General features: G+C 44.0%; 1 protein-coding gene across 4 annotated transcripts in view; it reads right to left on the bottom strand.

Moving 5' to 3' along the window:
* SLC1A2 (solute carrier family 1 member 2) overlaps positions 1-26,729 on the bottom strand; it is a 99,284-nt gene that overhangs the window by 70,048 nt on the left and 2,507 nt on the right. Inside the window, exon 1 of one of the 4 annotated variants that reach the window (XM_049825655.1) lies at positions 15,728-15,826. The exons of the other annotated variants lie outside the window; for them this stretch is intronic. Within the exon in view, the coding sequence (XP_049681612.1) occupies positions 15,728-15,738 (11 nt within the window). The 5' untranslated portion in view covers positions 15,739-15,826. Of the gene's footprint in view, positions 1-15,727; positions 15,827-26,729 lie in introns of those variants that run through there. 4 annotated transcript variants of the gene reach the window in all.

Genomic DNA, 26,729 nt, shown 5'->3' with positions numbered 1-26,729 from the left:
GAGCACTGTAAGCATCTCTTGTAAGCTTTAATGTAACAAATGCAACTCTTCCCATAACAAATGTAACACTTCCCATTAAAAGTTAGGTATTTAAGGTACAACACCAAGTGGGGATCAGAAAAGCATTCCATTATGAAATAGGCTGCTCTATGGGAAAGAAAGTATTTTCTATCTGTGGCTGCAGCAAAGAGATAGAAGGGAAAGCATGTAATGTTTAGCAAGGAGGCTAAGGTTGGAAGAGTTACAAAAACTCTTCCGCTCTGCCGAAGTAGCCTGCAAAGGCTGGGGATGTCCTTCACTGATCCTCTAGTTTGAACAAAAACGTGTCAGAGATGAGACCAGAGTGATTGATCCTATCTCAGATGAAGGATGGAAAACCTCCTCAGGTCCCTTGCAGCACTGTTTCCTGACACTATAATGGTTGGGTTACTGTGTCGTTTTGGTTTTCCACTAATATGCAATAAGCATTAATACAAACAAACTGCAAAGGGCTTTGGTTGATTGATTGCATTTAATCTCTTCCTAATTATCAGTCTGCCTCAGTGAATGTCTTTTACAGTTTGCGCTGGGCAGAGGAGTCACACCGCTCTCTGTGAACCAGGTTTCATGTGCTAAATCCCTCACAGTGGTGTCAGGGTTGTTTGAGATGTAAAGCACCCTGCCACTTTCCAAATATCAAGGCATTTTTAGGCACCAAAGATTGCAGTGGTGTCCATTAGCAGGAAGATTCCCACTGACATTTCTATATGTATGCTTGTTTAATAACCTGATGCCACTTAACCATTAAAAATAATGCAGAATTTCTGTTTCCCTCAAAAACCCAGGGTACCACCACACCCTATCTAGTGCAGAGGTATTAAAATTCGTATTTTACACATCTCAAAACAAGACAGGCATTTATTCATTCTTGCATTGTGATTCCATGTTGTTTTAAGCGCTGGTGTCTATTTGTAGTCCTTCTACCTATTCATGGATAAAAGCATGACAGTTTATTTTTAGTGAACTTTTTTCCAAAGAGTTTTATTTTAAAGCCGGACTAATCTTTGCTGCACTACAGACTAGGCTGATCTCTTGATAAATCTTAGCTTAGATTGGTGGTGAGCTGCAAGAAGACACCAAATGCTTATTCAATTAATCCTCTTTTATATCTACCCTTAGAAGAGGGTAAGGAAGGCACAGAAAAGAGCCAGAAGGCATGCAACGCTTCCCTGGGATCCTAGTACAGCCTAGAAAAGGTGGGGGAGCCACATGCCTTTAGTTGTCTTCTCTTTCTTACCATGGTCTGTTCAGCAGCTCTACAATGCATGAATTTGTCTGCTCTGCCTGCAATTATTCACTGCATCTGAGAGAGACGGGAAAACATGCTTGCTCAGATTTCCTTACTTTTAGCTTAGCCTGTCTAACTAGGACGTTGGAAAAAAAGAAGGGCTGAGAAACGTATTTCAGTTTACAGAATAGTGCGTTTTTAGATACATATTATTGTCAAATTTTAATACGTAATAAAAACAGTGCCAAAGCCACCAACAGTCTTTGAAGCCTTTTTAGCAGAGCCTGTGATTGGCAATTCCACAGCCTGAACGCGTGAGACAGAAAGAGGGAGACAGACAGAAACACACACCTCCTTTCTGTTCACAGCCTTGCAGCTGCCAATTCTCCATGCCCCCTTCCCTCGTACTGGGAAACACGGTGGGGTGATTATTGCAGTGAGGGTCACTTGGCCATCAGGCAATAATTAGGAGGGATTTCTCCAGCACGAGGGAGGTCCCAGAGGCGGAAATACACACACACACGTGCACAGTGGGCGTACAGGTGCAGGAAAGGCTATTTCACACACAAAAGAGGTGAGGAGGACAAAGAGCTGCCTCCATCTGTCCTGAAGTGACAACCTAGAGACCTTGGATTACTCCCAGCTGGGTAGAGGGAGAGAACCAAATACGTGTTCCTGATCCGTGCTGGAGTAATAACCACGTGGAAAATGTGGGTGCTCTGGCAGACAACTCCCCATTTCACCATGTCTCAGGCACAGTCCTCAGTCCAATTTTCTTCAGTAAGAAAAAAAACCCTTGGCTTTAGCTTCCTGATGCGCTCTGCAGACAGGAAGAATGCAGCCTTTATTCTTCCAAATAACCTCCCAGGGACTGCTTATGAGAGCAGGCATTGCAAAACCAGGCTTGAACTCTTCTGCCCCATGCTTAAGTAATCCTCCTTTCCTTTCCACTTCAGGGAGGGAACTAAGAAGATACAAGAAAACACTGGATAATTCACATCTTTTGGTGAAATGACACCTAGTTGTGCTATTCAGCTTGAGATGTTTACTGAACTCTGGGCAGTGGAATGCCTCGTAAGTGCAAGTAAACATCTCTCAAAATATTTGACTAAATCTTACAAACGAGACTCTAGCTGTAGCAGTTAGCCCTTCTCGGGGCACAAATTTCAATGTTTAAATCCCCTGGCCGATCCCCCTACCACCTCTGGAAGGCAATCAGCTGAGGTCCCACACGGCGGCCTCCAGACAGCCGGTGGCCATCGGCTGTCTGCAAGGGACGGCAAGGCTGGCTGCAGCGTGGAGAGAAAGAGACAAATCTTAGAGATGGGTAGGGAACAGCAAAAAGCAGCATTGCTCTCATTACCATCAGAACTCCTGGGGTTTCAGGTCAGTCTCTATTTTTATCTCAGTCGTGAAGCAATGACCGTGTCCAAACCAGTACGTTAAGCACATCAGAGGCTCGGGGCTTTCCCAGTCACCCGTACGCTGCTGCACGCCAGCCTGCCTTCGGGAGGTCTGTTACAGCCAGCCCCTCTGGACCGAATGGTAATCAACGCAAAGCAGGCAAAAACCATGTATTATTCCCAAGCCTTGAGGATTTTGATGAAGGTTTACTGATTTTTAATTTTTCTTCTGCTTTATCGGTTTTTTCTTTCCCTTTTTCCTTTTTTCTTTTTCTTCTTCTTTGCTTTTTTGCCATGTTTCCTTTTTCAGTCACAAGCAAGAGGGAGTTGCCTTGTATATTCCTGAATCATGATTCTGTCTGGGTTTACTGAATAGCTAAAGTATCTGCTAAGGAAAACCCCACTGCTAATGTTATGGCCCTGCACATTCCCCACAGGCCACCCCTCTTCCTCCCTGCTGTCTAGTTTTCAGTGGATTACATTTCAGGATCACTCCTTGGCCTCAATAAATAGATCATTTCCTAGCACGGGCTGCACCCTGTGTAGGGAAGGAATATTTTCTTTCCTGCTAAAAGGCAGCTTTTCAACAGTGGTGCAGAAGCTGCAGTGACGAAGAAACTGGAGATAAACAAGTGCTTTCCTTCCTATTTTGCATGCTGAGTATGTCCAGAAAGAATCTGGTGGAAGGTCTCAAAACCCCAGAGGACAACAGGATCCCACTGTAGAAAAAGGAGGGCTGTTTTTTTTTTAAATTTCCGTTAGTGCCTTTGGACCTTTCTCTTCTCAAATAAAGCTCTAAACCACATATCTAGAAGGTCATCTGGGCACTTCCAAGGCAATTCAGGTGGTGTGCCTTGTGATATATTAGGGTGATTTGTCCAGCCTGCTCATTAAAGCTTTAGGGAACTTATCTTCCATTACTTCCCCTGAGAAACTCTGAAACTGTCTAATGAATCTTGTCATTAATACATAAATACATGCATACCTTTGGATTTTTTTCAGTAAATTCAAGCTCATTTTTCCCTTGCTTTCTTCCAACTGAATATTCCTAATTATATCTCATGAGGAACAAGGAAATTAGTTTCCTTCCTTTCTTGATGGTACAAATACCTGTCTCAACCTGCAGCACTACATCTCAGCTCAGAGCCCAGCAGAAAAATGTTCTCAGACAAGCACAGGCAACTTACGTAAAACTTCCACTAAGATCACTGCTTCTCCTTCCCAGAGCAATAATGGTAAAGGCTAGCTCTGCTTCTGCCTCTAATTTCAGCTGCCTAGTACAAGAAACTTACTTCAAACAAAAACCTGACAAAAAGCAAGAGCCTGTGCTTTGAATAATGAATTTCCCCATGAAGCCTGCTGTGCTGCCACTCATCTGACGTTGGCCGTTTGGCCCAATCTGCTCCCAGCTTTGCTGAACAGCTGAGGTCTCCCATTCCCTCTGAAATGGGATCACACATTTTCCCCTGTAAAGTTGCAGTGAGGCATGATCTGGCTGGAACAGTTAGCAATAAAGCTGACTACTCTTCAGTTTATTGCTTTTCCTAGAAACGATCAATGCCATCTGCCAGGTGTCTCAGCAAAGTGAGGCATCCTCCACCTCTGATTTCTTGGTTTTATCTTTTTTCCAAAGGACTCATTAAGGGCCTGTGATGGACAGCCAGAAAGATACAGCTCGTCTGCTTGTCTGACAAGGTTATAGTATCTGTCCTAGACCATCAGCTTTGTATTTCAAAGCCTGCACGTAAAACCTGTCGTTGGTCTCCTTCCTGCATATCAAAGCCTAGCTGGAGTGTGAAGAGAAAAGCTGCAGAAAAGCCTGCACTAATAGAGGTGTCAACAATAATTATCAACCCACAGTGACGTCTGAGTGTACCAGCCATCACATCAGGAAGAGTTGGGGTTGGAAGGAGAAGGCATCCATGGACTTTGATTAAGTTGCATGGTCCTATGGCAAGGTCTGAATTTGGCCCGAAGAGGAAAGTGCCTGCTCAGAAGGCATGAGGGCAGAGCTACGCACAGCACCCTGCCTCAGCTACCCATTTGGGAAAGAAAGTTCTCTCTCCAGCCAGCAGCAGCAGCCTAGCAAAAGACCCACATACAACCCTTCCAGATCTAACGTGACAATTTACCTCTCTGGAACAGACCATTTAGGGGCCATATTAGTCCTAGGTGGAAAAATTCATGACGTGATTGATATTTACTCAATTATCTAGTTGTTTCAACAACCAAATTTAGGATCACATGCCCAGTATTTTTGAGCATAACTACACCTACCGAATTTCCTTCTTGGCATATCTGTTAAACGCCTCTATTTTCCTAGAACACATTCACAGACTGTGAATAGTAGAGGTTAACACCTATGTGTTTCTTAAATCACATTTTAAAGGCTTTCTGCCATTTTTGTAACAAATATTCAACACTACTAGAAGCGTAATTCTTATCTGGAGTCACCAATCAAATCCCTTAGTGAGAAAAGAATAAAGACAATCTAAATAACCAAAGAAAACTGATTGTACATACATGAGAAAAATTGATAAGCAGAATCACATCTTTAAGTAGTTTTAAAGCAGTAGTGTCAAGTCCTACAACAGCAGTTATTCATAGCCTTCTGAAAAAGCAAGCATTGTGTCAACCAGTTTTGTAAGCTTAAAGGAGCTGTCTGACCCTTCGGAGAATAGCTGCTGTCTTTGCCAATACCAGAACACAGAAGTATATGCTGATCTTGATATTAAAGATGGAAAATATTCTGCCCTCCAATCACACCACTGCCATGTTTCATTTTCAAGTGAATTACCCTCTTATCCTCATGACGCTTTTTGTACTAAACTCTAAAAAGAATTTCAAGGCAATTTTATGAAAGAAAATGTTTGGAATATAGTGTGTGTGTGGGAGGGATCTGAGCAAGGAAAACCCATTATGAAAATTCTTACTAAATAGTGCAAACCCAGAACTTAAGAGCTCATCAATTTAGCTTCCTTTTTCTTAGAAAATTAGAACAATACAGTCTTTCCCTATATATATGTATTGGTCGGAAAAAAGTTTGTGGATTACTGAATATATTAAAAACCCCTTAAAATCTTCTGCAATACTTTTACAACCATGCTATTTCTGCACAAAAAAGCTGTATCAAAAACTGGCAGGCATCAGACACTTTCCCTGCTAAATTTTGATTTTTATAGTTATCACCCAGATTCTAATTGAAACTAGTAATTTATTAGATGTAAGGAGGCATCATTTTCTATACAAAATTTAAAACAAGGGAGTTTTGCATTGGAATTTTGAACTCAGAGGAAGAAATTCCCTTTTAAACATAACCCTTATGAGCTGTTTAAAGCTTGAGAGCAGATGACAAAAGCTCCAGGAAAAATATATAAAGAAAAGAAAAAAGATAGTTTACATAATGTACTATGAAATCCCAGTGCTACAAAAGTCGCACTATTTTCTTAATAAAACACATGACACCACAGTGCACAAATATCTGGAACAAGATTTTGCATTTTCTGCTGCTGAAAACCATTAATAATTTACTCCTGACTGACAGGATTAGGTTGCCATAGTAATGTCTGAGCTCTCTATTCATAAAAACGTGTTTGGGCTGCTTTAAACATGATCAGCGCATGCCTTCACAAAGGGCAGATGTGTACACACTTATAGCTGAGGTTGCCCCACAAAACACACAGCCTGCAACTGCCTGAATGATGGATTGTCTGTATAAATTTCAGGCAAGTAGAAGGTCACGTCTCTGCTGATGTAAATTGACAGAACTGCACTGAAGTCAGCAGAGTGATGACCAGTGAACATGAGCAGAAAATAGATCTCACTGTCTGCAAGGTCTCCTGGCTGAGGGAAGGAAAGTACAAATAGTTTTCATTTCCATTTTCTTTCTCACTGCATTTCCTGGAAAATAGTTGCTGGGTTTCATCTTCACATTGTAATAGAACCTATTTCTCCTAACAGAGCACCAGTTGCGTGTGGGCACACACGCACCATACAACCATCCTCCATGTGGAGGCAGAACAACTCCAGTCTGCATCCGTCGCCCATAAAACTCTGTGTCACGTTTTTGCACAGCTCCTTCAGTTCCCTGGAGCATGAAAGTAAGAAGTCAGGAGGAGCAGTGCTGGATGCATGGGATGCTTTGTGGTGCTGCCCATCATTTCAGGAGGGTCTTGTAGCTTAGGGCCTTTTTACCAGCTTGAAGTAATAATTATCATTAACAACATATAATTCACTGCTGCATGAGTTGTGCACAAGTCAGCCTTGCTTCTCTAATAGGGCCACTCCTCTATGATGGATGTAGGAACAACACGGTGTAGTATCATAAGGACTTTTATTCTGGGAGAGGCAGAGTGAATTTTACACAGCGGAGGGTGTTGGTGTTGCAGGCAAGTAGAACTGGATGCCTGAGGGAGAGGAGCTGGGCTCATCCCTGGACCCAGTCCAGCCTGGCTTGGCTGTGACCAAAACACACAACCACTAATGGCAGTTTTGTGATATATGTGGAACGAGTGATTACAGTTCCTAGGGAGCAGTCCCACAAACCACAAAAACATTACTTGTGGTAGACACAGCAGGGAGAAGCCAAAGGATAAATTGGCTGTTGTGACTGGATTCGCTCCCTGCGAGAGACAGGATAAGATTTTTCAAACACAAGCAATCAGACACTTGAATATTTGGAGGCCTCTCTGGAGGATGGTACTGAAGCAGCGCTGAGCCCCTCCAACCCATGGACAAATACCGACTGAAATCTATTCTTCTGGGTTGCTCGTTCAGTGTCATTGATGAGCACTGAATTCATTCTGACTTAGAGCAGACAACAAGCATGCTAAGATGAAGTAAAGCCATCAGGTAGCTATGGTTCAGATTAAAAACTAAGACCAGGAAAGAAAAAAAATCAGAGAAATTGCATATGACTAAGCTCTGAAAGACAAATGAAGGGGAAAGAGAAGCGCGACTTGCATGTATTTGGGATGAGCTGCAGGAGCGAGAAGAGGATAAGAGGTGATAGCAAGTTAATTCACGTTCTCGTACGTTGCACTAGAATATGACTATCCACGTTAAAAGTATTGCATTAAATGCACTAAGAATGGTATCTAACCGACTGCGGCGGGCCGTAGTTTCCTAGACAGGGTGCTGTCAGCGGGTTGGGTCCAGACTCTCGTCTGGAGACCCGATGGCGGTCAGGTCTCAGCGCCGCAACAGCCGCGTCCTCCCCGCTCCGCCAGCCCGGGCACTCTGCCGTCGGCCCGCGCATGGGCTGGTGTACCACAGCCCCAGCTGCCAGGGCTCCCGCGTGCCCCAGGATGAGTTTTACCAGCATGTCACTCTAGTCCAGATACAACAGCACTTAAACAAATAGGGAGGAGCGCCGGGACTGGTCTTCCTCCACTTCTTAAAAAAATGTGATTAGCCGGGTTTGATGATACAAACCACCAGCTCCTTTCCTTTCCGGTTTGGGGAGCACCCAAAGAAAATCACAGGTGTAATTGTCAAAATACGTCATATCATGTATTACAAAGCAGATCTGTGTATTATGAATTCTATTTTTTGAATACTGTGAGTCTTTGCTGTCCACCTGCTGGCAGAATTGAATTCCAGGTTTGTATTTTTCTAAGGCAGGAAAAAATGTCACTCCACAACTGCAACTTGGAAGTGGTATCGTCAGTGTATTCCTAAACAGAGTTTCATTAACCTATTTATAGCACTTTCCTCGCAGCCTCATTAGGGAAGCATCTACTTGGCTTGCTTCGGTTTTCTCAAGTCATCTTTTCTTAGTGCTAATTACACCCTCCCATCCAGCCTCGTTGTGTCCTTGTGGTTATATATTACTGTATGGCAGCACTTACTGTTAACAAAATGCCCTGTGAAGGGAGGACTGGGAACGTTAGCTTTTTAGCCCCCATTTCTGCATAGCGCATAAATGTTTCTGAACTCTGTTTTTTTTCTCCAAAAGAGCCACAAGCAATTGCATGCTACTTGTTTTCACAAGTGTCCCGCTCCTTTTACACCCGCAGCGCGAGGGAACTGTGCCACAGAGGGAACAAGGCAAAGTTTGCAACAAGCAAAGGCCTGTCGCTCTGAGACAGCTGCACTGTATTTCTAAGACAAGTATGAGTCAAATTCATTCTGTGCATAAAATCCAGCGGTTTTATTAGCTGCCAGGCTCAAACTTGCAGTGTCTCGTGGACTGCTAGCTGGTAGTCGGAAATGAGCAGAGTCAAAATCAATTCTTTAACCCCATCTCCTGGCCTCATTTGGGCAGTCACATTCAGAACCCAGCCAAAGAAAACGAAGCTGCTGAAACTCACGGTGAATTGAAACAACATGTGATTTTTTTAGGACGGCATAGCCTTTGCAACTCTAAGCTTGCCTACGCTGGGAATCTATTGCGGTGCAGGTAAAGGAACCATGCTGTCTATCCTACACTTTCAAGGTATAGTCGGCTACTTCACCTTTGCTTTCGGGTATATGTGTCTGTGTGAGGAATTAGTGCCGAGTAGCTAGTGCACAGCCAATTAGCCAAATAGCTCGCTTCACAGTAGGCAAGCCCATGCATCTCCAGACAGCGTGCCAGCACATTTGTGAGTAGCTGTGAAGGACTTCTAAAGATCAACAGGTAATCCAGCAAAGCATCAGAATTTACACGTGATACGTATCACGTATTCTATGAAAGTCTGGACTTGAGCAAAAAGCCCAGCATATTCCACTGACACTGCTTTCCTCCTGCCAGCCACACGAGCCATAGTCTCACTGAAGGGAGAGTAAACCTGAAATGAATTTTTCCTCTACTATAACTGACGAGAAGTGATTGCCAGAACATGGGCAAATAGTCAGAGCAGTCTGTACTGGCAAACCCAAATAAACTATGCATAGTTGGCCGGGAGAGCTGCAATTAAATGTGTACCACCTTCCTCACATTCCTTTGTAATTAATTTTTATTCGTTCTTGCAATGAGTAAAGATTTAGAAAGTAACAAATGGGCAGAATACCCACCTTTCACCTATTAAAAAAAGTATTTGGATAGCACTGTGAAAATCCTACAATGCCCTTTTTTCCTCACTTCCTTTTCAATAAGAACCTGACATTTGTTATCATGAATTAGTTCTAGCAGCTATCATGTCTGATTCTAGTTCAGGTGCCCAACTGTTACAAATAGTCTGCAGAAAAATTATGATACAGAGGCTTAGGGTGTAAACAGAACAGAGCAGGTAGCCGGAATTGTTAAATTCTACTTCAGTTTTCATCAGGCGGTCACTATTTGATCTGTTCAAAAAACTGAAAAATTTTCAGGTCTAAGGCATGCTAGATTTTATGGGCAAACTTGTGGGACACTCCATGTGAACACTGATGTCCACATGAATGTGGGTATTTGCATTCACGCTCACTGAGAATACACACTCCCACGAGAGAGTCTGCTACAGAGCCTGCCAGAGACCGTCAAGGCACGCAGGGCCTTTGGTACAAGCTAAAGAAGCTGTAGGAAACTCCCACTTGGTATGTGGATGAGTGAATAGGAAAAAAAAAAAGAAACTAAACATAACAAAAGTGTTATGGGCAAATAATACCTAGATGATGAAATACAATTTTTCATTTTTGCACAGGAAAACTCATAACGCATGATCCCACTGAGCTGGAAGGATGCATTTTAAACAAAACCTACAAACTCTGAGATCTTCATATAGAATGTACACCTGTGCATTGGTTTGAAACCCACTGAAATGTGTTGGAGTGGTGTCACTGATAAGGAATCCATGAAGATGGAGATACTAACTGTTGTTACCAATGTTGAACAATAAGACAAAGGAGGTCTCTCTCACTGCTGGGGGAGTCACTGATCGTTATCCTTTGCTGAGTTGTGAGTGGGGGTTTTTTAGATGTGAAATCAGATTTGGTATTGTCCACAAAACAGATAAACTAACTCACCATATTTTCTTTTAAAGTAGATATTTACTGTAATTTTTCTAGCTGTACACTGTAGGCCTGCATGGGATCTGATGCGCCTTTTTGTCCACCTGATTATTGTTTTCTGACTTTGTTTCTGCTAATCCACTGAAACTCTGTGGGACCTCATGGCACTTGAATAAACAAACGTGAATCACTATGGCAAGTTAATGCTGATGGTTTGAAAACACAAGTGAAACAACTCGTCAAGGGTGACTGTTAGCTACACTAAAGGATTTTAGAAGAGGACTAGATTTAAGGCTAAAATCTGGAGTCTTTTCTGTTCCATGTACAGCATTTGAGTATTTCAAAAGGAATTAAGAGTGTAATTCTTGGGCAGAGGGATGCTTATCTGAGTAGACACTGAAAGATATAGATACGGCTTCACCAATTCCTATACCACCTTCTCCACAGACTCTGGACAAAGGATATGTTGAGGAGGAAATACAAGATAAGGATGTCTAGTACACTCACTAACCATTATAAATGATCCCAAAGGCTGAAAATTAAAGCACTTGCTAGAATATTCTAATTTATACCGTGATGGGACTGTGAAGATCACTTCCACAGAGCCCAAATACTTGTTTTACACTGAACTCAGTACATGGTGAAACTGTGGAGAGAATCTGTTAATAAATCTTTAAGAAATGTGTTTTGAGGCCAGTAATACCCAGACAGACAAACCAAAGGATAGCTATGCTATCTCCCCTTTAGTGTAAATTTTGCAGCATATCAAATGGGGCAATTTAAAACTATGCCATGTTTGTCAGTTATGTCCTAGAGGCACCTGGCAACTTGGTGGCAGATTGCCACTTGGACATAATAGAGACTGCATGTTTGCATGGGGTTTTTTTAGTATGTATCTGTATGTAAAAATGTCTTCCATGGCTCAGTAGACATGTGAACATCTTTAAGCAAGGAAGACCCTTGACAATAATTGTTTATGGCCAATTTCAAGAAAACACACTATTCCATTCTTCTTTTATACTTTGTCATGTAAAAAATGCTCTACTGGGGTGTTATCTTGCCTACCTAATTGCTTAATCAACTGATAGACTAACTTTTTTCTCTCTCCTGCTATTCTGTCCTGCTAGGCAGAATATGAAGTTTTATGTCAAGAGCATAAGCCATGAGAAAGAATCCACCTGTTGAAACATGACACATTATGCCAGAAATTGTTAAAGAAACCATCAGCTTCAGATAGGTTTTGACTTCCCTTTTCCCCGAGTACTTTTTTGTAATAGTCCACAAAGCAAATAGTGATGGAAGGTTTGTGAAGTGCGATAAGCTGGTCATCTGCCAATGAGGATTTTGATGTACATTTGGCACTAGTGTACTTCCCGTCACTGGGAAATGTCCCCTCTACCCTTCAGGTATGTACTTTTTATGTCTAAAAGCCTAGTTTTACAAATCAGCCACTGTTAATAAACACATCAGTTTCACAACCGTGCTCAGAAACAGCAGTTCTGAAAAATGCAGTCTGCCTCTAAAAATAAATAGTCATTGTCATGTTTTCAGATATTTTAAGTTTCAGGGGAAAAAAAAAACACCCAACTGACGGAAAGAAAAAGGAGAACCTAAGCATTCCCAAACAATTCAATAAATCTGAAGACATTCTGGTATTTTCTTTTCGCAAGAAGAGAGAAGCCACTGCAGGTCCACACAAAGAAGCAAGCTCAGGCCCTCATCTGGTCTCCCTCCGCTCTAGTCAGGCAGCAAAGGGGCAGCCAACATCGCCTGGGATGAAAAGTGTGGGAAAGAGTTTTGCGTTACCCGGCCAAAACCAGCACACCACAGAGACAGGACAACCGTCCTATCCACAGCCGCGGATTCCTGTATGACACAGAGCAATCCTCACACCTTAGCTCTCCATCTATAAAGATGGGAATCCGTTACTTCTCCTAAGCTGTCTCTGATTTCTCCGTTTAGACAGGAAGATGAATTAGGACACATTAATCTTTCTGTACATGTAATTTTAGCCCCTAAGAGGCACATCTTAGGCATTCTGGTATCACCGCATTACTAATGAACAGATTGGAAAAACAACACCTTGACATGGCCACTCTTGATATGCCATGGATGAGAAGGCAGGTTGCTGAAACTACCATCTTGACGGCAGAAGGAGTATAAATAGCAGGGACACTGGCTGGAAGTTAAAATCTTCCTTCTTCCTTTCTCTCCCCCTTGGGAACAATGAAGAAACAGTATATGACAACTACTGTGATTTCCTTGCGGTGTCTAAAATTATGGAAATACTTCACTTACAGGATGATGTATGATCACTGCATAACCCAGGGTAATTACCAGGCATTAACACACAGGTACAAGAAGGTAACGAATTTGTCCCCCCTTTTTCAGTTCTCAGTCTTGAGGCCAAGTCCGGCCTCCAGGCACTAACTGCCGTTTCTGCAGCTCCTGTTTGATGTGCCTGTCCGACCCGTGCCCCATTCTGGCAGGTTCCTCTCATCAGTTCTGACCAGCTTCCAAGCGATGACTTTCAGTGCTCCCTTGGCAGATGTAGAGCCGGTGGTTTTAAGGTGAGAGCTCTAGCTCTTTCTTCCCATCACCTCCAGCACTCCGCAGGCAATGGCTGTCGGGAGCAGCCCAGTGGTCTCGGCCATGTGCTGACTACTGAAATCCTCCTGTATTTGCACAAGTAGGAGGCATACAATGGCTGCTACACTGATCCAGGTATCACAATGATTTTGTACCTTTAATGGAGAGCCTGAATAGAAAATATTACGACTGTTACCACCCAGGAGAATTAAACTGTCACTTAACACTTTTTCGAGTCAATTATATCCATCCCACGCTGTCGTTACATCGATTTGTCAAGGAGTCTAAGCAATGAACACGTTTCATATGCAGGTTGAATAGCATGACACACAGTGGAAAATCACTCATACTTATCAGAACAAATGGCAAATCTAGATTGAGAGATCCAGACACAGGGGAAAACTTCACTGATTAAATATTATTGTTCTTCATGTTTTTATTGTTAAGGGCGACATATGCTGGCTCTGCAGGATATTTTGGGGGCAGCCCAAAGGTCAAAATGGAACAGGAATAAAGATACTGGCATTTGAGCCTTTCTATGACTACATCTTTACTATTCCCTCAAGAAAGGAAAATGCATTCTTTTCTCCTGATTTGGACAATACATCCAGATTAACTAACACCGTTGTTATTTTGAATTAGAAACATTTCTCTGTAGCTTAGTGAATAAATAAAACCTGCACACTGTGTTGGTTTCAGACTCCACCTTACTCCTGCTCTCACCAGGGCCCCTATGTCAAAAGGCTGTAACAACCGATGCTGTCTTTTTTTAGCTAGGAAAATGCAGCGCACAAAGAAGTTCTGATAATAAACACTGCCACGCTCTCGCTGCAGCGTTTGCTGGATCTCTGTAAGGAGTGCAAGTTGTCCAAAGAAGACAACTGTCTGTCTTTTTACTGTAAATATACATAACGGTTACCATACAGCTGGGCTCTGATCCCCAGCCCAGGCTTTTGGACACTGCCAGCACAATGACAAACAGCAAGATCTCAAGCAGATTGATCTCCTCAGACACAGAGGCTTCCAAAGCACGCACAACTATGAAACTCAACAGCCTACCTCATCTGTGGAAAGACAAAATAACATTAACTGTTTAAGAGCACTTCGTAACACAATACCACCATCCAAGGCAGGAAGCTGGCGAGAATTGAGGTGGCCAGAATGGGATTCCTTCAGTCTGAATTTAGCTACATATATTCTGGCTTTATGTTTCACAAAATCCTTAACTGCTACTGATAGCAACGTTTCACTGCTAAACATTATCAAGGAAGAAAAAAAAGTGTCTTGGCAAAAATAGCCAGGTATGATAAATACCAACCAACATATTGTGATTTTACTCTGCACTATGCTTTTGCATCTACTGCCAGGGTACCTAAAAAAATGGGGCTTATACAATCACCCCATCCTTGTGGGTTTTATCTGTTTCCCGCTGCCCAGTAAGTCTTTCCACCTATTCACTGATTTCAAGCCAGACACAATCAGGGGATCAACACGTGAAAGACATTCAAGCCTTGGTTACTGACTGAGGGTGAAGACCCCCCCTAGACCTCCCCAAGAGAGGCTGCAGAAGGAGTTCAAGCTTTACTTGGTTTGCAAGGGTGCCGCCATGTGACACAAACCCGTTCCCCGAAAAGGGAGACAGGAATGTCCTCCTCAAGGGACTCCAGCAACTCGCTGGAAGAGACTGTGACCGCTATGGGGCCATTCTGCCCTTAACTTCGAGCCCAACACCATGCCTTTGAGAGGGTCCTCCAGGTTCCCCTCAGAAAGGGAACCCCCTTCAGCAGACCACCAGGGAACTTATGTCTGCAAACAGGGCAGGAAAGCAAGCAAGAAGGAAGGCAACAGCTAATCCTGGAAGCAGTGGAAGGCTTCCTACTGAGGTGCTTTCGTATTACAGTCAGACAGGTTTTGTAATGCTTTTGGCCTACGTAGCTGTGAAGGTTCCTCTGGCACTTTCTGTACCAACAGGAATAGTATCTCCTGGAAGTTTCCAGCATGGGACGTTGCCAACTGCCTGTTCCATGTCCCCCTAAAACGCCGGGTAAGGGATTCTGATCTGTTTTGCACTTCCTGTCCCAGATTGCTGTGATATAAATAGCAGCCAGGTGTTAATTAATTCCCATATGTGTGCGTGTGTGGGGATGCCATGTGTTTATATGCGTGCGCACTTTTAAGGACAAATCTCTTCTCGGTTACTATAGCAAGAGTAGTTCTTACACAGATAAGGACCAGATGCTTAATTAATGAGATAGCTTTCTGCCTCAGAGGAAGCAGTCCTACAGTCATACAGACTGGGTATGCTGCCTCTGCCGTTGTATGGGGCCACGAGCCCTCCACGTTCCGGGGACTCCAGCCACGCTTTGCCCTGGTCTGCACCCCTTGCGATGAGCAGACCAAGCACTGTTCATGGGTGGTTTACGTACACAAATCTCTCAACAGGCCACGGCAGTGTCTCGGCTTGTGGCCACAGAAGCGGCCGTGCTGCCAGCATGCACGGGAGCATCCAGAAGGTGACAGGAGCCTGCCAGGAACCTGCCCAGTGGGAAGTACTTACCCGAGGAGCATCAGTAACCAACTGATATTGGCAATAAACTTATATTAGCGATTTAGTCCGAATCGGGAGCGAGCTTCGGGAGCGAACTTCCTGACGATGCCCACCCGCTGTGCTGTGGTTCGCGTTGCAGAGCTGTGCTGGGACAGTCGCAGTGAATTACTTTTGAATTAAGCTACACCAGGAAAAGCACTCTAGGAGCGCACCTAAGGCTCTCCACATACTAACCAGTGTAGTGTGGACTTATCAGGACAAACTATTCCTGTTGGGCTGGACTGTTGTTCATGTATACATAGCCTAAAGCCGATCTCATGAAAAATCAGTAACATGGACGTAGTCTAGTACGGTATGGTGCGCCAGCAGTATATGGCACCACGGCCATATTCAAGAACTGAGATATGAAGATAGTACATGGATACAACTGCGTACCATGTATTTGTGGTATACGGAACCTCAGAATGGTTAAGGTTGGAAGGGACCTCTGGAGAGCCTCTAGTCCACTCTCATTATTACATGTTACATATGTGTCAGCATTTTTTTTAGATTAAGGAAGCTGCGGTCCTAGATGGTTGGTGGTTAGTAAAAGTCACAAACGCTGGCTGTAATTTTCATGCTCCAGAAGAAATAACATTGATCTTTTTTTCCTTGGACTGAGAAACCTGTTGAGAAGCAGGCTTTCAGGCTCTGTATAGGCCAGACCTAGGACATAAAAGGTACCCATGCCTGCTTCTGTGCTAGCCCGGGACATCCATACTAGCTCTCTCCTGCACTCAAGCTAATTAGCCTGCCTAAGAGGCAGTCATTAGCCTGGATACAATGCTAGGCTAATACAGTTACACCACCTTCAGGACCTAAACTGGTCCCTGATCATGTTGCTCCTCCAGGTTGCAGAGATGTACCAGAGGTGTCGGCCATCCCCTCTAAGGGGGTGCTGCATCAGATGCCCTTGCCCAGAGGAGTCGGAACTGCCAGGTTTGTGCACACACCCCAGACAGCCTTTGAGAATGATGCGCAGTGCGTCAGAAGCTTAGCCGCGCACGTGGCTTGGGTACTGCTGATCTCTGTCAGTGTCCCCACGAGAGGGAAGACCTCCAACATCCAGACCTAACTCAGCTGCTGGGGTTAGCACAGTAAACGACAGGAGGAAAGCACAATGAACGGTCGGAAAGGCAAACACCAGGGGTTCCTGCCTCAGGGGAGATGAAGTCCACCATCTGGAAACCACATGGTGTGGCTTGAGGAGGCCACGAGAAAATCAGAGGTACAGGCACTCTCAGATTTGAAGTACAAATTTGGCAGTGGGGCTAAGCGAGACTAACGTGATACACACAGAAACGTGAACTAGCAGGTGAAACACTTACAGCTCCCCTTAGACCCATTTACCTGTCCTCCCTGGGGTAGACATACAGGGATAAATTAATGCACTTACACTTTTGGCAAGTATCAGTCTGAATGCAGGTTTTACTGCTACCCTCTCTAAGTGTTCCAGTACCAAACTGACCATCTTCCCACTCACGCAGATTTTGCGCTTGGATACATCACTATTATTCTGGATATGCCAAAGGGATGATTGGTTACATTTAAACTTGCCCCAAAATATCTACTTCAGAGGTACTGTCCATTATCTTTTTCGTGGAGATGCAGTTGATAATGAGCTATCGCAGAATAAGAAAAAGCTCAATTCCTGGACAGAGCTTGAGGACCTTGACTTTGGTAATGGCAGCGTCATCCTGCCCACCCAACAGAGACAGGCAGGCAGCCCCTATGCCTACCTCTAGTTACCAGTATTAAAAAAATAACGCTGTAAACCTGCTGTTGTGAAAATCAACACCACAAAATACACCAACAGGTTTTGAGATTGACAGAGAAAAGGCTCAAAACTTCCTGGCAATTTTGGAGGCAACACCAATGAACCAGCTGAAGACAGAATCAGATATGCTTTTGTATGCAGCCATAGAAGAACCATTTTACTCCAGACTAAAAAAAATAGTACTGAAGCACAGAGACTTGACAAAACCTCTTCTCAGCTGGCTGTCTTCACAGGGACCCTAGGTGAATCATCAGTGTCTAGTGACAAGGAAAGAGAATTATTATTAAAAAAAAGACAAAACAGAAGCCACAAAGGACTAGAAATAAAAGCATGACAACAAAGATGATGGAAAGTGTAGGAATTAGACCAATATCTAATGGTAAAAGAGAAAGCCAAAAGTTACTATGGAAATATATGACAAAGGTGGAATTAAAATGCACCAATATGACAGAAACAGCAGCAAAGTCTACTAAATAAAATGGCTGAAAAGACAGTACCTGAAATGGAGCAATGAAGCATACATGTATATGAATACACACACACGTATACATAATATACATTACAGGTGTAGGGGACTCCCTTCTGAGGGGAACAGAGGGTCCAATACGCCAGACAGACTCTCCTTGTAGGGAAGCCTGCTGCCTCCCTGGGGCCCGGGTTAAGGACATCACTAGGAAGCTTCAAGCTTGGTACAGCCCTCGGACTGTTACCCTTTACTGCACTTCCATGCGGGTGGCGATGAAGCTGCGATGCGTAGTCCAGGGGCAATCAAAAGAGAGTTCAGGGCCTTGGGATGGTTGGTAAAGGAATCTGGAGGATGGGTTATTTTTTCCTCTCTCCTTCCAGTTGTGGGCAGCAGCGTTGGAAGAAACAGACGGACCCAGTCTATTATTACGTGGCTCCGCGGCTGCTGTCCCCGCCACAATTTGGGGTTTTTCGATAATGGGATGGCCTACGCGGCCCCAGCCCTGCTGGCTTCAGATGGGATTCGCCTTTCTCAAAAGGGGAAGAGGGTCTTTGCTCATGAGCTAGCGGGGCTCATTGGCAGAGCTTTAAACCAGACCTGAAGGGGGAGGGGGATGACACCAGGCTTGCCCGTGACAAGCTGTGGGAACAGAGCTGGCAGATCTTTAAGGATGCTTTCCACAGAGTGCAAGAGCTCTCGATCCCCAGGCGTAAGAAATGGGGAAAGGAAGGCAAGAGACCAGGATGGATGAGTCAAGACCTGCTGGTCAAACTAAAGGACAAGAAGAAAGTGCACAGGCAGTGAAAGCAGGGACAGGGATCTTGGGAAGAGAATAGGGACGCTGCCCGGTTGTGTAGGGATGGGGTGAGGAAGGCCAAGGTGTGGCTGGAGCAGAACTTGGCAAGGGATGCAAAGAAAAGTAAGAAGGGTTTCTGAGTATGTCAGCCAGAAAAAGAAGGTCAAAGAAAGCGTGCCCCTCCGATGAGCAAGACTGGCGAACTGGTAACAATGGACAAGGAGAAGGCTGAGGTACTCAGCAGGTTTTTTTGCTTCAGTCTTCACTGGCAACCTCTCTTCCCACACCTCTTGAGTGGATGGACCTCAAGGCAAGGACTGGGGGAGCAAGGTCCCTCCCACTGTAAGAAAACACCGGGATTGAGACCGCCTGAGAACCTGATGAGTGTCTATGGGACCTGATGAGAAATGCATCCCAGAGTCCTAAGGGAATTGCCTGATGCAGTTGCCAAGCCACTCTCCGTGATATTTGAAAAGTCATGGCAGTCAGGTGAAGTCCCTAGTGACTGGAAAAAGGGAAACACTGCACCCATTTTTAAAAAGGGTAGAAAGGAGAACCCTGGGAACTACTGACGCATCAGCCTCACCTCTGTGCCTGGGAAGATCATGGCACAGATCCTCCTAGAAGCTATGCTAAGGCACACAGAGGACAGGGAGGTAATTTGAGACAACCGGCATGGCTTCGCCAAGGGCAAGTCCTGCCTGACCAACCTAGTGGCCATCTATGATGGAGCAGCTACATCGGTGGACAAGGAAAGAGCCATGGATGTCACCTATCTGGACTTCTGTAAGGCTTTTGACACGGTCCCCCACAACATCTTCTCTCTAAAATGGAGAGGTATGGATTTGATGGGTGGACTGTTTGGTGGATGAGGAATTGGCTGGATGGTTGCATGCAGAGGGTAGTGGTCAATGACTCAATGTCCTGATGGAGGTCAATGATGAGGGGTGTTCCTCAGGAGTCCGTATTGGGACCAATACTGCTTAATATCTTGATCAATGACATAGACAGTGGAATTGAGTGCACCCTCAGCAGATTTGCAGATGACACCAAGCTGAGCGGTGTGGCTGTCATGCCTGAGGGATGGGATGCCATCCAGAGGGACCTGGACAAGCTTGAGAGGTGGGCCCATGTGAACCTCATGAGGTTCAACAAGGCCAAGTGCAAGGTCCTGCACCCGGGTTGGGGCAATCCCTGGTATCAATAGAGGCTGGGGGATGAAGGGACCGAGAGCAGCCCTGCAGAGAAGGATTTGGGGGTACTGGTGGAAGAAAAACTGGACATGACCTGGCAATGTGCACTTACAGCCCAGAAAGCCAACCATATCCTGGGCTGCTTCAAAAGAATCGTGGCCAGCAGGTCAAGGGAAGTAATTCTGCTCCTCTTCTCTGCTCTGGTAAGACCCCACCTGCAGTACTGTGTCCAGCTCTGGGGTCCTCAACATAAGGAGGACATGGACCTGTTGGAGCAGGACCAGAGGAGAGCCACAAAAATGATCAGAGGGACAGAACACCTCTCCTGTGAAGAAAGGCTGAGAGAGTTGGGGTTGTTCAGCCTGGAGAAGAGAAGGCTCTGGGGAGACCTTATAGCAGCCTTCCACTACGTAAAGGGAGCTTACGAGAAAGACGGGGACAAACTTTTTAGCAGGGCCTGTTGCAATAGGACAAGGAATAACCGTTTTAAACTGAAAGAGGGTTGATTTAGACTTGGTATAAGGAAGACATTTTTTACGATGGGGGTGGTGAAACACTGGCACAGGTTGCCCAGGGAGGTGGTAGATGCCCCATCCCTGGAAACATTCATCAGGCTGGACGGGGCTCTGAGCAACTGGATCTAGTTGAAGATGTCCCTGCTCGTTGCAGTGGGGTTGGACTGGATGACCTTTAAAGGTCCCTTCCAACCCAGACTATTCTATGATTCTATATAAATTTAAATACCTACAGGAATAGCCCAGAGCTTAAATCATGTGTTGAGAAAATAGTAAAAAAGGCTACAGAGCAAAAAGCAGCCTGGAAAAATTACTGATTTTTGACTTGGTGTTTATATTTTTAAAAAGTCAAGAAATATATCAGTTGCCGTCACACTAAAAAAGATATGTTTTGAGTTTTTCAGCAAAACTTAAAAAAACCCAAACACTAAAAAAGACAAATACTGGTTTAGTCAACCCAAAATGTCTCCCTAATACAAACTGAAGTGTTTTCCCTTGTAGTGGAGCCCCTACCATTTCATTTTAGTCTTCCTTTTTTCATTGACCTTTAGAATAGGTTTGAAATGAAAATGGTTGGACTGAAACTACACATTATTTTTGAAAAGTAAAAATTAAATGTTTTTCATTTTTAAATTCCCCTTCCACCCTCTTTTCTTTAAAACACTTCAGTGAATTGGATTTCTCAGACGTGTCACTGAACCTGCATTTTTGTGAATTGCACGCCATTCTCCTGAAGATACCTTTAATTAGCAGGAGTGCTCCTTAATTCTTTTATCCCTTGGTTCTTTTTTGTTCTTCCTTGTAAGGATCCCCAATTTGGAACTGCTTACACAGGATCAAGTGTGTTCTAGATAAAAGTTAGAAAATACGATGATCTTTGAGCATAGTCTGCTATCTTTCCTAAACACCGAGACATGTATTGTAGCTAATTGTCTTAGAGCTTTAAGTACACTGAGAGGCTTTGAAATGAATATAGAAGTAGGATTAAATATATAAAAGCACACTTATTTTTATTGCTTGCATGCCTCTGGAAATAGCATTTTAAACTAATAAGCTGGAGGCTAAACGTGTGAAACACTGTACTGACTTGGCAAGAGAGGAGTTTTCATTAGCAGATGGACAATAAGAGAGATGATGGATTTGACAGATCCAGTTTTCACGAACTCATATAATTAATTGTTCTGAAGAGCAAGTATTGCAACACATTGGGCTGGGGAAGGTAATTCAATCATTCAGAGAACAAAAAGGTATTAAAGGAGAAGGTACCGAAGATGAAGGCGCACTTGTGAGCACCGTGCCTTCTCTCCGCACCCCTCGCAAGGACACAGCTTGCTCCTGCACGAAGACGACTCTTTGCAGAGATAGCTTGGCACTGCAGGCGAGGGTTAGTGGGGGCTCCGCGTCCCCCCACGCACACAGCCCGGCACTCCCGCTGTCGCATCCGCCGAGAAGGAACCCGCATGCCAACCACACTGCCACGCAGGTGAAACAGGACCGAGTTTTAATGACAGCCTTTTAAGACTGCAAATCTGTGACCCTTTAAATACTGCTCACAAATTTGCAGTTATTAGCAATCTTGGCTGGGATAGCCTGTAGGTCAAGGGGAAAACAGGAAGACAAAGAAGAAAAATTAAAGGCAGTAATTTGCTAGTATAGAAATACAATACTGCTTTGTATGCTGAGTTCTTAGTGCATTTGTACACCTACATCTGCATGTGTCTTCATGGAGGAGGGTGTACACACGCTTTTATCTCACAGAAAGCTACGGTAAGGCAAGACTTTTGAAAACTTTAGCTATTTTTTAAAGAAGCACTATCTCCCTTTAGGTTTGTATGTCTAATCCAATACTATAACCTGCTTTTTCCAAATAGTTCAGAATAAATAAGTCCCTGTAGACTTTATAAGAAGTATTTAAATCCTTCTGCATCAATATAAGGATCTGGATATGTAGAAAAATGGAGTTAATGTCTAGGTGACAACTTCTTTTTGAAAGTGTAGCTCAAGGGCAAACTTAAGGTTGGGGCCATGACAACTATCGTGTCATCAGATTAGTTTTAAGGAACATGAGTTATCTTCTGTAGAGCGAGCCTAATTCTTTTTTATTGAAATCGATGAGAGATTTGCAACTGACAACAGTGAAATGAGGTCAGAGCCACAGCTGATATGTCTAATTAATAGGCTATATCCACTCCATCTGTCCCACAAAAGGTCTGAGAAAGAGCATAGGGTAAAATACCTCCATCCTGAGTCAGTGCTGTTTGAACCAGGCATAAAAGTAACAGTGAGAGCACTTGGAGGATTTCATCCTCTGAAGTATCAAAACATTTGTGCCAGCACATTTCATCAAGTTTCCATTTAGAGGAATTTTGTGGGTAAATTACAGAGTAAAAACTCAGATGACAAGAAATCTGTGGGTGTGCTTGTTGTACATAATGTGGCAGATCCTGAAAACCCACTCTCCTATGTAGGTGCCTGAAGCCTACCATGAAGTGCAAAGCAAGTTTTTTCTGACTCACTTAGGTGTGTCCTGTTGTCTCTGGGCTAGGCGCATAATAAGTGTTGGCAATCTCCCTTTCAGGCTTTGTCTTGACAATGCAGCAAATGGCTTTAGGACTCATACTCCAAGATCCAAAACCACCGCAGCCGCATGACTAAAACACTAATCCTGTACAATAAATTAATTCTTAAAGTTCAAATTTGTTCAAAAAATGCTAACAGGTTAACTTGTATCCACAGGGCTTGATGCCGGGTGAGGTATTTATTATTTGTGCCTCCTGTGTTAACTTTGTGTAGAACTAACTAATAATCATCCTTCTACAGCTCGTGTAAAACCTGTGTAAGCTCCATACTATATGCTGTGGCTAATTTTAGAGAAATCAAATCATATGCTCCCTGATCTGGACCGAACTCGTATTGTTTGGTGATCAGGTAGTACAGACAAACTGTATTCATGACCATGGAACTGTAGCTTTAGAGACAGTGAAACTTGGGATGAAGATACAGTATCTATAGAAGAAGAATGTAGGAAAAATTAAGTTTGGAGAGGAGGAATGGACAACAGCTGGGGGTATTGTTGGGTTTTTTTTGCCCTGTTAAGTGAGATGTTGATAAAGTCAAATATCAAGACAAGGATCTCTGTCGCTGGCATGCAGTATATCTGCTACTCTGAACAGGATAGGAGCTCTGCATCTGTGCCATTTCATATTACATAAACACTATTTATATTAAATGTACATAAAATTGTGAAGCACTTACAACGATTTCACTAATCAAATCACGATGCTAAGCAATTACCCAGACTTCTGTATTTTCAAACGTAATGTTTCAGCGTACTCTTCCACTTCACTAGATTTATTTTGTAGCAGGGTGCATGCACAGACGCCCACACAGACTTGCCTGTTAACTGTGTACCATATATCCACAAGGGTAACTTCTCTGTTCTTTTCATAAACCTGCCCTGGTACTGTTCTCTCGCACCAAGACCAATGGAAACGCAAGAGTATTATTATTGAACTCTCCACGACACGGTGGTGACATCCAAACTGCCCACTGGGAACGGCCACTGGTCCATGCTGACCGCCTAACCATGCCTGTGAACTGGGAGAGCCATGGGTGAACTGCTCTAGGCTGACCTGAGCCCAGAGGGTTGAGCTCCCAGCTCAGACACCTGCTCTGCCTCTGGTTAGTTCACTACTATAGATGCAGTGATAGTGTCTCCTAGTGGCTGTGTTCTTGAAGGAACAGACCCAACCCTAAATTTCAAACCTGGAACTCCCACTCTTCGAAGGTATACAAAATACAAACATGTCTCTAGATTTTTAGAGTATCTAAAACAGCATCACTCAAATAGGTAAAATAAAATAATTTAAACACTCAAGGTTTAACATCTGAGTTACAAAGTCACATGCTGATTTAACATCTAAAACCTATCTCTAGGTTATGCAAATGTAGGGGTTTTTTTTAAAAACAGTGGCAAGGTACTGCATTCTTCCCCTTTTGAAATAGTAACACTAAAGAGAGATGAGAGCCGTAACAAAACCATGCGAAGCAAGTTGTTCAGGATTTTGCTCAAAGGTCTGAAGGCAAGCATGGGCATCATCAATTGGATCAGAGTCAATCTCATTTAACCTTTAGGTCCCCTCAGATGCTGCGAAAGCAAAGGAAACGCTTAAATGCCCTGCTACAGTAAATCTCCATAGGTTCAAACTACCACATCCTGAGCCCTATGCCAGACACCACAATCTGTGAACACGAACCTAATGTCGCTCGATTTTTGAACCGTGCTAAGGACTCACGAAAGGCGATGCCGGCAGAGATCAGAAGGGAACTTCTCCCAGCAGCACCCTGTCTGCAGTCGTGGCCAGCAGAGGACATTTAAACAGGGAACATAAAAAACAAGCAACCGTGAACAGTATCAATACTTGGTTCTAGCCCTTCCTCCTTGAAGTAGCTTTTTTCCATTTTCAGCACCAGCTAAAACACCAAAATCCATCTTGGTAATGAGATCGGTACCAGGGGATTTTGTGAAAGGAAGACTTAACAGTCAAGATACAGACAGCGTATTCAACAGTGAGCCAAAGCCCTGCTAGCTGGAACTACAGCAAGGTAGACCTGGAGGACACATGGGTCTGGTTTTGCCATCTCAGGGGACATTCCCTTTCTCATTTTCAGCCGATTGCAGTTTCCCGTTGTCCACCATCATCTTGGAACAGAAACATTTGGGCAGCAAATTCCCATACATGGATAAGCTTAACCAAATAAGACACTGAAAGAAAAAAGCAATGACTGGAAAGGTGCAGACAAGGAAATGTTTCCTAGCAAATCCTGGCTCTAAGAGACCACTACTTCTTAACGAAGGCATACGGATTTGCCTTCCTCTGTGCATACATCGGGGCCTTTTGTTGTTCACCAAGTATCCTGCCACAGCCCTGACATCCCCACTTTGGAGAGTTTACGTAAGGTTTCCCGTTAGAGGAGAAGTAACGCACAGCAAAAATGACTTGTGGTTGCAGTAGTTCTATCACAACAAAATAAAGCCTTTGTATGCTTCAGATCTCAACTAACGTATCTACCTGAACATCCCAAGAGCCACCAGACGTAAACCTGGAGTGCGTACGGTTTGTCTCTACCTCCAGCAGGTCTTTCTCCATGTACCTGTGTGTGCCTGAGACAGGCTGCTCTGCTTGCAGCGAGGGGCACTTTCTGCTACCTTTTTCCCACTGTGCTGGTGCTGGTGGAAAGCCTTTCTCGAATGAGCTCTGGTCAGTATTTGCTCTCCCTGATGATCCTTACAGTGCCTGAGTTTGCTGACCTTTAGGCCACAGCGTAAAGCTTATCTCCATCCTCAGCTTTTTACCTGAGGGGAGGGAAAGACGACAATTCAGTTTTGGAAGAGGTTCTCACTGGTAAAACAGGATTGACAACTGAAATGCTTCCCACCCGACTTGTTTTCCACACCTCCTTCAGCTATCGCCAAGCACTAGTTGAATCCTACCAAATAAACAGTTTCAGCTTAGTCTAGATTAACGTTTCCTAAGAAGTTTGAAAGCAAAGCGGAAACTTTTTGCTTCTTTTCTCACCCTGACAATTTAGCTCTGTCCAGTAAGGAAAGCAGAAGCATGCATGCATCTATTGAAGCCTTTCCGTGTCTCGTGCTCTTGATCTTTTTTAATCCACCTGTTCAGCCAACTTCTTTTAAAAGCACCTCTCTTTCTACAGACATTTAAAACCTCCTTCCATCCAAAGTTGACAAATCCCTCGAACACAGCCACCTCTCGTCACGTCTCCTCCTATTAAACCCCTGCACAACAGATACCGCATTCCCCCACCGGTCCGAAACAAGCCTAGACCTCTACAGCCACCTGATGTGGGAATGAAAACAGCAGGTGACCGGAGCACCCAGAGGGGAGCGAAAGTTGGGGCACTCCGAGGATCCAGAAGGGACGGAGAAGACAGAGCTGCAATCCTACGGATGTAGGCTGGTTCCTCCATCTCCGAGCTTCTTCCTCGTGGCTCCAACTGTTTGTTGACAGTATCCAGTTAAAAGGGATTCACTGTCAGAGGAAACGCTACAGGGCAGATTAAACTGCTGGGCTGCTACCAAAACAAGAACATATAAATTTGGAGCAGAAATTCCCCGCGAAGGCAAGGCAGTAGCGAATGGTAAGTTAGTTACCTCCGCCACAGTCCTGTGAAGAGCCAGAAGTGCCCACAGATTTGCCCTCT

This window comes from Accipiter gentilis, chromosome 22 (genome assembly GCF_929443795.1).
Source record: "Accipiter gentilis chromosome 22, bAccGen1.1, whole genome shotgun sequence".
NCBI lineage: Eukaryota > Metazoa > Chordata > Aves > Accipitriformes > Accipitridae > Astur > Astur gentilis.
Note: the sequence above shows the minus strand (reverse complement) of the source record. Positions and strands in the feature narration are given on the sequence as shown.